The sequence below is a fragment of the Crocodylus porosus genome, unplaced genomic scaffold, assembly GCF_001723895.1.
Source record: "Crocodylus porosus isolate Cpor-Errol unplaced genomic scaffold, CroPor_comp1, whole genome shotgun sequence".
Taxonomy (NCBI): domain Eukaryota; kingdom Metazoa; phylum Chordata; order Crocodylia; family Crocodylidae; genus Crocodylus; species Crocodylus porosus.
In genome coordinates this window covers 211,301,587-211,314,274 of record NW_017728886.1, presented here as the reverse complement: position 1 = coordinate 211,314,274, position 12,688 = coordinate 211,301,587, and the positions used below count along the sequence as shown (strand labels likewise).

General features: G+C 42.9%; 1 protein-coding gene across 1 annotated transcript in view; it reads right to left on the bottom strand.

Moving 5' to 3' along the window:
* Nucleotides 1–12,688, bottom strand: part of PREX2 (phosphatidylinositol-3,4,5-trisphosphate dependent Rac exchange factor 2) — a 296,072-nt gene that overhangs the window by 189,479 nt on the left and 93,905 nt on the right. The window contains exons 6-7 of the mRNA XM_019548936.1: nucleotides 12,239–12,400; nucleotides 4,941–5,074 (exon numbers count right to left, since the gene is read on the bottom strand). Of these exons, the coding sequence (XP_019404481.1) occupies nucleotides 4,941–5,074; nucleotides 12,239–12,400 (296 nt within the window). The remainder of the gene's footprint in view (nucleotides 1–4,940; nucleotides 5,075–12,238; nucleotides 12,401–12,688) is intronic.

The window sequence follows — 12,688 nt, the reverse complement described above, 5'->3', positions numbered from 1 at the left end:
GGTAGGGGACCCGCAAGCCCATTCTGACATGGCCCAGCGTGGAAGGGGAGAGTGGGCCAGTGGCAGGGGGAGGGAAGTAGCAGGCCTCCCACTAAGGCTAAGGGGGAAGGTTAATTCAGTTATTTATAAAAGTTATCAAGAGAATTTGCTCTTACGGCAAATCCTATTGATAACTCTTATGAATAAATTAACTCCCCATCTACAATTCTTGCCAATAAAAATATTATTAATCTATTTAAATCCAGTCATTTTAATATCTGAAGAAACATCAAAGCTGAATTGTTCAAAAAGGAAAAATCACTGCCAGGAAGAAATATTTTGAACATCATTAAAAGAAACCATCTATATATGCCACATTCAAGATTTTCATTCACTACTATATTTTTACTAGCAAATATCCATGGAAAAAAGCAATTTACTTATGGAGAATTAATGGGTTCTTGTTACAGCAAGTCATAATTTAGTTGCAATTGCACTGAAAAACTTGAAAAGTGAGTTAATTTAAGAAAAAAATGGAGAGAACTTCTAACCTGTTCTGGTTTCTGCTAGACTGAGAATCATGAGTAGAATGGCATCCTTGAAAATCATAATGGAATTATATTTCAGAGTTATTCAAATTCATGCAAAACTAAATTCATGGAAAAATTCTAAACACCAATTCTAAACTATGACAATCCAAATGAATACTGAAATATGAAAACAAAGGGAGAAATCCACTACAACTCGAGAAAGAAAATGTAAATGTGTAATGCCCTTGCATTAGCAAACAGTCTTCACCACCAGCATTTTCTCCAGAGGAAAGCAATGGGTTACCAAATGGAGGAAGATGAATCAAATCCCTATAAAAAAAAAGGGCTACCACCTTTTTGTCTCCAGTGACATATATAAGTCTTTCTAATGAAACAGAGTGTATCAACACCATCTACTGTTTTACTAGCTAGGCCTTCTGCCAGCAGAAACCTTTACAGCGCATTTATTCCACAATCATTAAGTAATATGAATGAATAGACTATGATAGAATGGAGATACAATCTCATCTTGATTCTCTGTTAGTTAACTAAGTTACTAAGTTAACCAGTTAACCAAAGTAATATTCCCTATATATCCCAACATAAATAAAAAGTTATAGAAATCTTGCTTTCTTTCTTTCAAGATGATGGTGGCCAGATGAAGCCCCTCTGAGCTCCTCCAGCTCAGGTCCCTTCTGTATACTCCTCCCTGCTCCTGCTGTTTCTCTCCCCCTATTCCCACAAACCTTGCCTATCCCCAGACTGTGCTTGGGGACCCCCCCCCCGCCCCTTTTCCCCACTTTCTGAGTTCTTTCTGCTGGGATCTGGCATCCTCACTTGCCTCTGCCCCTCCCTCACAGGCAGGAGCCCATGTTCTCTCCCTTTGATTCCTGCTGTCTCCCTCCTCCTTTTTTCATGCCTGGCCTCATGGACCCACGTGCCTGTCTCACTGCCCCCCACCCCACACACACACACACCTTGTTTATTTACTTTCTTGCAATGTATACTTGTTAAAATAGACTGCGTGGGCAGGCCTTGCAAGCCATGAGCCTAGGCTTTATCCTTGAGGCCCAGACCTTCCCACCAACCTGTAGTGTCTTTTTGTCACCCTCCCCAGAATAACCATTTCTAAAAGTCAAAGTCAAGCTTTCTTGTTTTCTTTCTAGAAATAATGAGTAAAATCTATTCTGAGTACCACATGAAATGTACCTAAGTACAACCATAAATTGTACATGCCAAATAGACAATGAAACTTCTATAATCACTTTCTTATATCAGTTGCTGAGTTTGCAGCAGACCAGAGCATGGTTCAAGAGGCCTGATGGAATAATGTGGCTGCTGTGCAGTAGCGGCACATGGTACTGGGTGATGTAAAGGTGGTCGAGGTTGGCCATCGTGATCCCACTGGTGCTCATCTTTGTCCAGGTGTACTGGCACACGTTGGTGTGGAGGACCCACCAGGCATCAATGAGGTCCACCGTCTCCAGCATGGCCCGCAGCTTGCGGGCTGAAGGCAGGTGCAGTTCTGGCCCTGTCTGGTCTAGCCATGTGTCGATGGTACAGTTGAAGTCCTCATCCATGAGAAGCAGGTCATCACTCTCACTGGCATCACACTGGAAGCCATCAAGAGACTCTAAGACGGCTACCCTCTTCCTCCTCTTGGGGGGCATGTAGACATTTACGAGGAGCAGGCTCTGGTGTGCCAGAGTGATGTGAACAGTCAGCAGCCAGCCAAGGACAACCTCTCGCGCCACCTCCAAGTAGTACTGCAGCTGCTGCGGCAGGAGGGTCACCACCCTGGCACTGAGGTTGGTACAATGGCTTAGAAACAGGTGGCCTGTGCAGGCAGCATACCAGTTGGCTTGATCATACATGTTGCTGTGCATCTCCTGGAAGAAGGCGATTACCTGCTGCTTCTGCCACAGACCCTCCAAGACAGCTATGGGCAGCACACGCCCCCCGGGCTTGCTGGGGGAACTCACCTGGTGCTGGGAAGGCCTCAAAGCCCTGGGGGTGTTCCTGAGGCCACAACTGGTGGAGGGGGTGGAGGCCTGCCTGCTCTTTCCTACCGCAGCCAGGTCCTCATCACCAACAACCTGGTGGCCGTGACCCTGTTGCACTGGTGAATTGTGCTGGACCCCCAACCGGAGCTACTCGAGAGGCTGCAGCAGCTCTTGGTGTACTTCTTTTGGGATGGATGCCACTGGCACCTGTAAGCCGCCCTCTACCTGCCCATCACTGAGGGGGGCCAGGGCCTGATCAAACAGGCTGGCACGGTGACCGCCTACTGCCTGAAAGCCCTACAGTGGCTCCTCTATGCTGAGGGCCACCTCCCATGGCAGCTATTCACGCTGGACCTTACCTTCCTGAATGGGGCGGTCCTCCCCCCATTCTAATGCAGCATGGAATGTGCCTGGTGAGCCGACCTCTACCTTTGTCCCCAGGCCAGGCACCTGAGGTTCCTGCAGCTGCTTCAGGAGCCCCTGATCTACAACCCGGCCCTGCAGCATATGGTGCTGAGTCTGGCCTCCATCAGCCTCATGGCTGCCCTCATCGAGGTGCACACCACCCACCTAGGGAACATCCTGGACCCCACTCAGCTGGCCCTGTGCTCCATCTGAACCACAGGCCAGCTTCTGCAGGCCATTAGGGCCACCCTCCTGACAGAGAAGCTGGCTGCCCTGAAAGGCTACCTCTAGCTATACCAGGCCTTCCCCACCATGGACTCCACGGGCAACGCTTTCCCGCCACTACCAGTCATCCTGGAGGCAGTCTATGAGCTCACCAACTGGCCTGATGTGCTACTGAGGCTCCCTATGCCCCTCCAACAGCAACACTGGCTGCTCCTTTGGCACACTGCCCTGGAAGAGCCTTTACGTGGGGGTGGCAGACACCTGGCATGCCCAGGTGCTGGCTGGCCACCCCAACACCACATGGCGGCAGCGCCTGGCATTGCCGGGGGCCCCAGTATGGTGCACACTGTACAAGGTGCCCGCCGCCAGGAAGACCAGTGACCTCCCCCCGTTCTAATGCAGCTTCTAATGGAGGATGGCGCGTGGCAGCCTGTACACTGGTATCCTGGCACACCACCTGGACTCAGTGGCCTCGACAGCCTTCCGCTTCTGCCTGGGGATGGTGGAAGAGAACAGTTTTCATGTCTTCCTTGACTGCCCCTGGCAGTGGCCGCTCTTTGCCGCCCTTGGGGCGCTGCTTTGGGCGCTGGGCCAGGACTTTTCTGAGCATGCATACATCTGGTCCTTCCCATAACAGGAGGCTGAGCAGGGCACAGTCAGCCTGGCCAACTTCCTGGTGGGCCAGGCCAAGATGGCCACCCTGAAGAGCCACTGAAACCTGGCTCGCCGGGACAGAGAGTGCCCTGCAGCTTTTCCGCCTGCTAGTGCAGGCCTGCCTCTCACTCCAATTCAAGCATGAGGTGTTCCAATGGATGGTGCCCACCTTTAAGGAGCACTGGGCTGTCAAGGGGGCGCTGTGCCAGGTCAAAGGGGAATGCCTGCTCCTTGCACTCTGACACTGCCACCTGCTTGGAGTGTGGGGGTGGGTCTGGCTAGCCAAGGCCTCAGGCTTTGCCCATACGGGATGGCCCTTGATGTCCTAAGGTCCCCCTGAGCATCCCCTCTGTGGAACTGTATATATGTATATGTATATGTTTCTTTGTTCATTTTTTGTCTAGAATGTAAGGGCAGGCCCTATGGGCCGTAGACCCAAGTCTCATTGCTCATGCCTGGCCTCATGGGCCCACTTGCCTGTCTCACTGCCCCCCCCCCATTTATTTACTTTCTTGCAGTGTATACTTGTGAAAAAGTCCACAGACTAGACTGCGCAGGCAGGCCTTGCAAGCCATGAGCCCAGGCTTTGTCCTTGAGGCCCAGACCTTCGCACCAACCTGTAGTGTCTTTACTGCCCACATTTGTCACCCTCCCCAGAATAACCATTTCTAAAAGTCAAAGTCAAGCCTTCTTTTTCTTTCTTTCTAGAAATAATGAGTAAAATCTATTCTGAGTACCACATGAAATGTACCTAAGTACAACCATAAATTGTACATGCCAAATAGACAATGAAACTTCCATAATTACTTTCTTATATCAGTTGCAAGCTATTAATTCAGAAGGACCAATTGGCTTTGGATATGCTCAGATGTTTGTGATAGATGTCTCTTACTTACTGACTTCCACTGGAGTCTGGGAGCTTCAATATGTAAATTACTTTTGAAATTGAAATTGGGATTTAGAATCCTAATCTACTTGAGCACTTTTGAAAATGTAGTCATTAGGCCTTAAACCTGCCATGGGAACCAGACACTTCAAAAATACATTTGTGTCTGCACGCATACACACACACACCTCACTAATGAAGTGCGTCTTCTATGAAAAAAATGTAAACAATTTCCACAGTAAAAGTTAATCCATTTACCTGTGTTTTCTTTTGCAGTAGACCAAAAGATTATCAAAAAGAAAAAAGACCCGCTCCTGAATATTTCCTGCAGAAATTTTCAGCAAAACTCCGTACATTAGCATTTCCGTGCAAGTATCTGTGATGTTGGATCCCTATATCAAACAGAGAGAAGATATTTGATTAGGTCTTATAGATTTCTGCATACTAAGAGGAGGGCCAACTAATCTACAAACTAATTTTTTAAAAATTCTGGAAAGAAAAAAAAATACAGTGGTCTGATTTTTCTTTTGAGCAATGACTTCTAATATTTAATTAAACAAGCTGAGCAAAAGTTTTGCTTTAACATGGTATTTCAACTATTTTATAGTTTTAGTTCCTTTCTTATGGATTACTTGATTTTCTCCCCAAATCTTCCAAATTATATTAATCTCTATACATGACACTTCAGTCAAAAATGTTCCAAGTCACACTGAGAATTCTTCTGACAAGTTTGGCTGGTTAAAGAAACAATAATTGTGACCCGCCATAACTGGCAAGTTCATGTTTCAGAAGACTATATAATTCTATCCCTCTGAAACCATTTAATCACTGAACTGTTCTAATGTTTTATAAATAGTTACATTTCCATAGAAAACAAAATTAAATACAAATTCAAAACAAAAACAGTAAAATAAGAAAGCTATTAGCAACACCTTGCCTAACACATTCATTAAAATTGTCTTCTGTAGGTACGTCTACACATGTCCCTTTGTTACTGTGCCATCGTTTAGTACTTCTTTTTTAAAGTATTTCCTTTTGGAAGTACTAAATGACGTTGCAGTAACAGCCCATACTACACTGTGCGTGCCACACACAGTTATTTTTAGTTGCTATGTTGCCATAGCAATGTGCTATAATGAGGGAGTGCATTGCTATGGTGACATAGTTGTAGCATCGCTATTTGGGACCGCCGAGGCTACATCACTGTAGTGTGTTGCCACAGCACTGTAGCATCATGTGTAGACGTACCCTGTGTTACTCATAATTTTGTCAACCTAATTTCCATTTGCTTCTTCCTCAGACTGACTGAGTTTCAGTGGGAACAGGTAAGCCATTTCCACTACCAAGGATAGAGAACAAGAAGTAATTTTGCCAAAGTACAAAATGCTCTTATCCATCTCTGTGCAGAGCTTTGGAAGTTGAGAGAAGCAAGGTAAAGGTTGACAGCAGGGTAGGGTGGCTGCTAGACAATTATTGATTCAGTGAGGCATGAGCTGTCATAGACAACAACCTAGTTCACCAGATGCCGTACCTTCTGCCTGACTACAGACTAAAATGCCAAACAACCACAGAGAAGGAAGTTGACATTTGGCAGAAAAATTGCCCAAAGGACCAACTTTGCTGTCTCCTGAAAAATCAGTGCAGCTTTAACAAGCTACAATTTTCAGAATAATCACCATACCCATAACCAGGAGCACAAAACAGAATTCTTCATTCCCATGACTATTTCTAACTAACCTACAACTGAGTAAGTTACCATTAAAGTTTGGGTCAGGTTAAAATTATCAGAACAATTTTAAACCAGTCCCTGAAAAAATACCTATTACTATAAAGTCCATACAAACAAATAAACTGTGTTGAAATACAATATAAACCACTATGCAAATGCACAAAAGGTTTAAATTACGCTCATTACACCTTTCTTTGTAACAAGTCAGTACAGGAAACCCTCACTATTCATGGGTTTGGCATTCGCAGTTTCAAATATTCACAAATGCCAACCCCACTTCTTAAATACACTTAAAGGAGCTCCTCAGGAGCTCTGCTTTTGCCGCCGTCATACTCCTGCCATCACCAGAACAGCCATGCCCCACCCTCAGCGACACTAAGTTCATGAACGCAGACAGCGTTCATGAACACAGTGCCTTATTCACAGATTTCGCCATTCACGGAGGATACGAGAACATATCCCCTGTGAATGGCGAGAGTTGCCTGTATACTATATTTAGACTCATTGCAAGCATAATACTGAAACTTGGTTTAAAAGCATGTGCAACAATAAAAGTATGTATGTATAAAGACAGGAGGAAGATATTCAAGTCAACAGGTTGATATCAGTGTGCACCTCATCTTAGCTACATGCAATGTGCAGTTTCTTTCCATTATACTATACTGTATTTTGTTTAACAACACGTATCACTCAAGGATAGTTGAAAAATTACCGTTGGAATTTTTTTCAACAAAACATTGGATTTTCTCCCAGTCCCCAAGGAAAAAACATCTACTTTGATCTAATAATTTCTTGTTGTCTGAAAGCCATTTTTTTCAGCTTTAAAATGATTTAGTCTTGACAGCTTTTAATTTTTCTATAAAAAGTTGGAATGTTCCCTGGAAAATGTTCATCTGAACAGATACTTTTGCCCATTGTTACTGAAATTACCTGTGGTAAAAATAAATGTTTTCATTCCTGAGTTATGTAATAAAGCACCTTCAGTTTTAATATTTAATTAAATGTAGTTCTCATTCAGGATGAATGAACACAGGATATTATTTCACTCCCTTTTTTAAAATACAGTAAAGTACAGTGCTCGCTATATAAAAAATGTTCAATGACCTCCTCTGCCCTTCAAGATTTCCCATCCAAATAGAAAACAATATTAACCTATGGCATCTGACAAGATCATGACCCATGGTAGTCTGGTTGCAGGTAAGTGATTTTTGTTATTGCTTTTGTAGCCCTGGAGAGTGAGATGACATGATCAGAAATCAAATCCAGCGCAGAACACTATGACAATACAACTGGTATCTCATAATCTTTCAGAATTCTTATGATTAAGGGTTTTCCCTAAAACTCACAAGAATTTTGAGGAAGAAGGGTGGGGGAGAAAGGTGGAAGAAGCTTGTGAGCCCTGTGCAGACATCTGGGACAACAAGAATATCTGCACTAGGATGAGTCCTACTGCTGCTTCTTCCTGTCCTCCAGGGGTTTATGTCATCCCAAGGAGGCACTGGAATGGGAGGCAGGGCACTTTGCAGAATTCAGGGAAAAATTGTAGCTGCATTCATGCCCTTCTTAGAGTAAAAAGGGACATCTTATTTGAGTCAGTTCTAATTGACTGGAGTCAAAACCTGGGAGCAGCACAACCCTTTACACCTGCAGCTTGTCCCCAGAATGACTGACAATTGACTTGATTATCCATGATTACACCAGTAAACAGAGTTATCTCAGATATTTCACAGGTACTTCAAGTTGGACAGTGGGCTTGTATATCTGTAGGAGCCCAAGATTAAAGGCCTGGTCCTGGGAGAAATTCAACATCTGTTTTTACCCTCAGAGAGTAGTGCTAATCCAAAATTTTAATGATGGTTTACAAAAGCTGAGATATTTTAAAGAGTGTAGGTTGTAAACCATATTTGTCTAAGGACATAGGCAGACAAGGTTCATTGGGTGAATCTGATATCTTTTATTAGACCAACTTAAATAGTTGGAAACATTTTTAAGCAAGCTTTCGAGTTTAAAAACCCTTTGTCAGGCAGAGGAACCCTCTGCATTTGGTGTGTGCTCTTCCTGGATGGAATGAATAGAGATAGTTAAAAGGAGATATTTAAAATATTTAAAAGATATTTAAAAGGAGATATTTAACAGGAGTCTAATGAAGATAAGCAGCTAATTATTGGAGGTCAATGGGAACAGGGTATCTAACTCCTTTAGGCTCCATTCAAAATGTCAGCCCTATTAAACACTCCCCATGACAGATTACATTTTTCCAGATAGTATTTCCATATCTAACTAACCATGGCTATAATTTTAAATCTCTGTCCTAGGAAGGCAGTAACATTCTGATTGTTAAGACTACATGATAGGGGGTATTTCCAACTCTCTCTCAGGGCTCTGTCACACATTACACATTTAGGACATGGTTGGTTTAGAACATAGTAACACTACCATGAGTTAGGAAGTTTTCTGAGCAGTCGCATGGTAATGCCTACTATGATCTAAATAAAGTCACATTCTAAGCAATGGAGCTGTTGAAAACCAGGTCATTGTAGTTGGGGGGGGCTGCTACTGACAAACTGCACCATGTCTCCTGACTCTATTACTTCCATGGAGCAGTCAGACATTAGGTAATGCTGTTACCATAGTTTAAATTAAGTTTAAATTTGCAGCAGACAGATGTAAAAGCCTGTTAAATCAAATTAAAACAGTCTGGAAGGTTCAAAGTTGTTCCTGGAAGGTAAGGAATGACCCTGGACATTTGTTCTGGGACAAACTGTGCTTGTGTTTGTCCCACAACAGAAAAGCCTCAGGGTTGGTGTTTACACATATCACCCTTTCAACTCCGGTTAAGGAAGCGGCTGAATGTACTGCTATTTTGCTGCCACTGATTCAATGATGCAATCCTAGGACAAGCATTCATATACACTCTGTGATGTTCAAGAACAAACCCAAAAAAGGTTCACAGGATAATGGACATGGGCATCTGAATAACTGCACTTTGTCCCAGAAGTAAATGGTTTCTCCCAAGACAAATATGCAATATTTGTTTGTAGCTGAAAAATCAAGTAATCTTTTGAACTAATTCACTATACACCAGGTCAGTGTTACACATAGGTGCTGAGAGTTCTGCGATATGGGTTTGGTCAGTCCTCCACACTGCATCACTCTTCAGCCTGACCCTTCCACTGCTATAAATGGCCACCCTGATATATAGCCAAAACTCTACTGCCCTCCTATCCCTCCACTCTTTTGTTGGCACATCAGAGATCCCTTGAACTGCTTGCTTACTAAAACCACCAGCTGTGTCCTTGCTCTCTATTCAACTGCAGCCACTCATTATGCAGCCCACAGGAACCCTAGAATCTGCATCCATGCACTTCCCCGCCAGGCAAGCAACCTGCACAGTTCAGTCAAATGCGGGATACTGAACTTCACTTAGCTCATGTTTAAGGGAGAAGGGAAAGCAAAAAAGCCACTGATCATCCACCTCCTGGAACCCCCCAAAGGAAGCACTTATCCCCACCACTCACCCACTGCAAGGCATGGTGGACTGGGTGTTCATTCCCACCCACCAGCGTTGCACCACAGCACTTCAACACCTAAGAAGTAACCCTTCTACCTGGAATGCTAACACTCTGTATGTGGGGATATCTCTGACCCATGAAAACAGTGAAACGGTTCCTAATCAGTGACATCTTGAAACAGATGTTCTGATTTGTCCATAAAATCACTATTTTTATTATAACAAACACAAGCTTAGTTTTATGACACTTGTATATGGGAATTTAAGTCATGCTTTGATCATCAGGGTCTAAAAATAACCTCTTTCTTTGCTAGCAGGGGCCAAGCAATGTGCTAAGCATTTCCTTCTGGTAGGAAATCTCCAATAAGTTTCCCTCTCTATTTTTAGAAAAACAGATGTTTATTTAATTAAAACCACACTCATAGTTTTTTTTAATACCTATCTAAAAATAATGTCAGCTTTTACAATAGCACTGACATATATACCATTTCAAGGAAAAACTTATTGTATGTACAGGATAGGCCTACAGAAATCAGCTACTTAGCAAGACTAGGCATTCTTTAACAACCAGATTCTGTCACATCTGGTCTGCTACACGGGTAATAATGTGGCTGATGAAAACAAACAGCCTTAAAACAGCAGAGTTATTCCAGAATAACAATAAATATTCAACCTAAAGACCTTTGTTTTATGTAGTATATTGTAAAGGAAAAATAAAGAGTAAGCAGGTCTTAAAAAGTGAATCTTGCATTTTGTTAATTACCTGCTTATATTCAACTGCCACTGAATATAAAAATATTGCATATAGAAGTGTTTGTTTTTTTAAAATACTTGTTTGGAAACTTTTTCATTTAGCATGATGTTTTGGAATTAAAAGGATGCCTAAAACTTCTTTAGGATTTTTTTTCTTTAGTCTAATAATGGCTAAAAGGAATAGAACCAGACTCCCAGACTCACCCAGAAAAGCTGGTGAGTCTGCTAGTTATAAACTGTGTATGTGCTTGTTCAGAGTACACAGTAATCTCCCAGACTTGCTGAGTCATTGTATAGATTCCCTTCTCCATGTTTACTGTTTCTGATTTCCCAAAACACATATGTTGTACTCTATGTCCTGGTCCTGTAGTTCACTGTTGTGTTCTCTAAGAGCCCCAATTATGTCAATGGGACTGTACACCAGCACAACCATCTAACCAAAGCTATGAATTTCAGCAATAGGGGCTATATTTGTAAAATCCTCAAGGCACAGTTCTTGCCTTATCCACTTTGGAAGGTACCTAATTGTTAAAATGATCAATTATGTTATTAATAAGGCATACGTAGTCAATCCAGCAAACTAAGTGACTGGTAAACAGAGGTTGTCTCTAATTTGCTACATGGGCTGAAAGAGTGTGACCAGTGGTGCTCAACCTATGGCCCACAGGCCAGATCCAGCCTCCAAAGCAACTGAATCCAGCCCACAGCATGGCAGGGGGAAGGGTAAAAATCAGTGCCACCCCAGAACAGGAGCTCAGCCCTGTGCCCATAGGAATAAAGGCCAGACTGCAGGGGGTGCTGGGGGGCAGTTGCATGGAGCAGGGAAAGAAACTGACACTGCCAGAGCCCTGCAGAGCTGTCTATTGCCTACTGAATGACCATTTTTAGATTTTACTTATTCTTAATGAGTAATTAAAACCTCTCCCTTCCCCTATTACACAAATAAAAAACGAAGCTATTACACAAGTACATAAAAGCTAAGTCTCATTGCAGTGGTTATTAATACATGGAGCTAAGAGAAAGACTACATGGAGTGTGTGTGAGTGTCCTAAAGCCAAGACTAGATCATTTTCCTCTTTCCTGAAAAGTGATTAGTCCATTTGGAAGTGCATGCATCACTGTTAAGTGAGTAGTGGCGAGTGCATGCATCACTATTAGACCAGGGGTGACCAACGTGCAGCATGGGTGCCACAAGTGGAATGGACACATGGAAGAATAGAGAGGGGATAGGCAGTTCAAGGGCAGATAGGGCAGGGAGCAGAAAGCAGAGCAGCAGATTGGGCAGAGGAACTGTATTGGAGTGGCTCTTAAAGACAGTCCTGGGCTGATCTGTCCCAAATCTGCCAAAAAGTCAGCACCTCACTGTATTAGACAACACCGTTTACACTGTTACTGATACAATAAATACCAAATATGAATTGTGGTTTCTTGAGTGAAATGGGAAATTTTCAGATTTGTAATGTAATATGTTACATTACAAAGCAGTGCAACACATATGCTTAAAATTACTTATCTGCTTCACTGCCTCTCCTTCTTACAAAAAGACAAATACTGTGCCACTACCTCCCATCCTTCAATGTGAGACTGCCATTCTTCCAAAACCTCTAATTTTTCCATTTGTCTCTTGGCTTCATTTATGTTGGAACAGACAGCTTTCATGGCTTGGAGGGCTTCCATTAATGCTGCATAATCACTGTGTTTCCTTGGAGTCCGCTTCAATAACTCCTGTTTAGACATAAAAATAAATCAGTCTTTGATCTCTAAATGTACATAACAGGCGGTTCAAATGGACTGGGATACTAAAACTAAATAGTAGACATCAGACTTCTCTTTTATTAGGTAGAAAAGTATTACAGCCTCAAGCGCTGCATATTCGTAAGGCAAAAAAAGTCAGCGAAACAAACTGGTAACAATAGGAATAAATGCTATTTAGGAAAAACAAGTTTCCACTTCAGCTACTTTCTGCCTCAAAGGTTGGTCTTGGTGGTGATCTCTGACCCTTGTTTATACTTA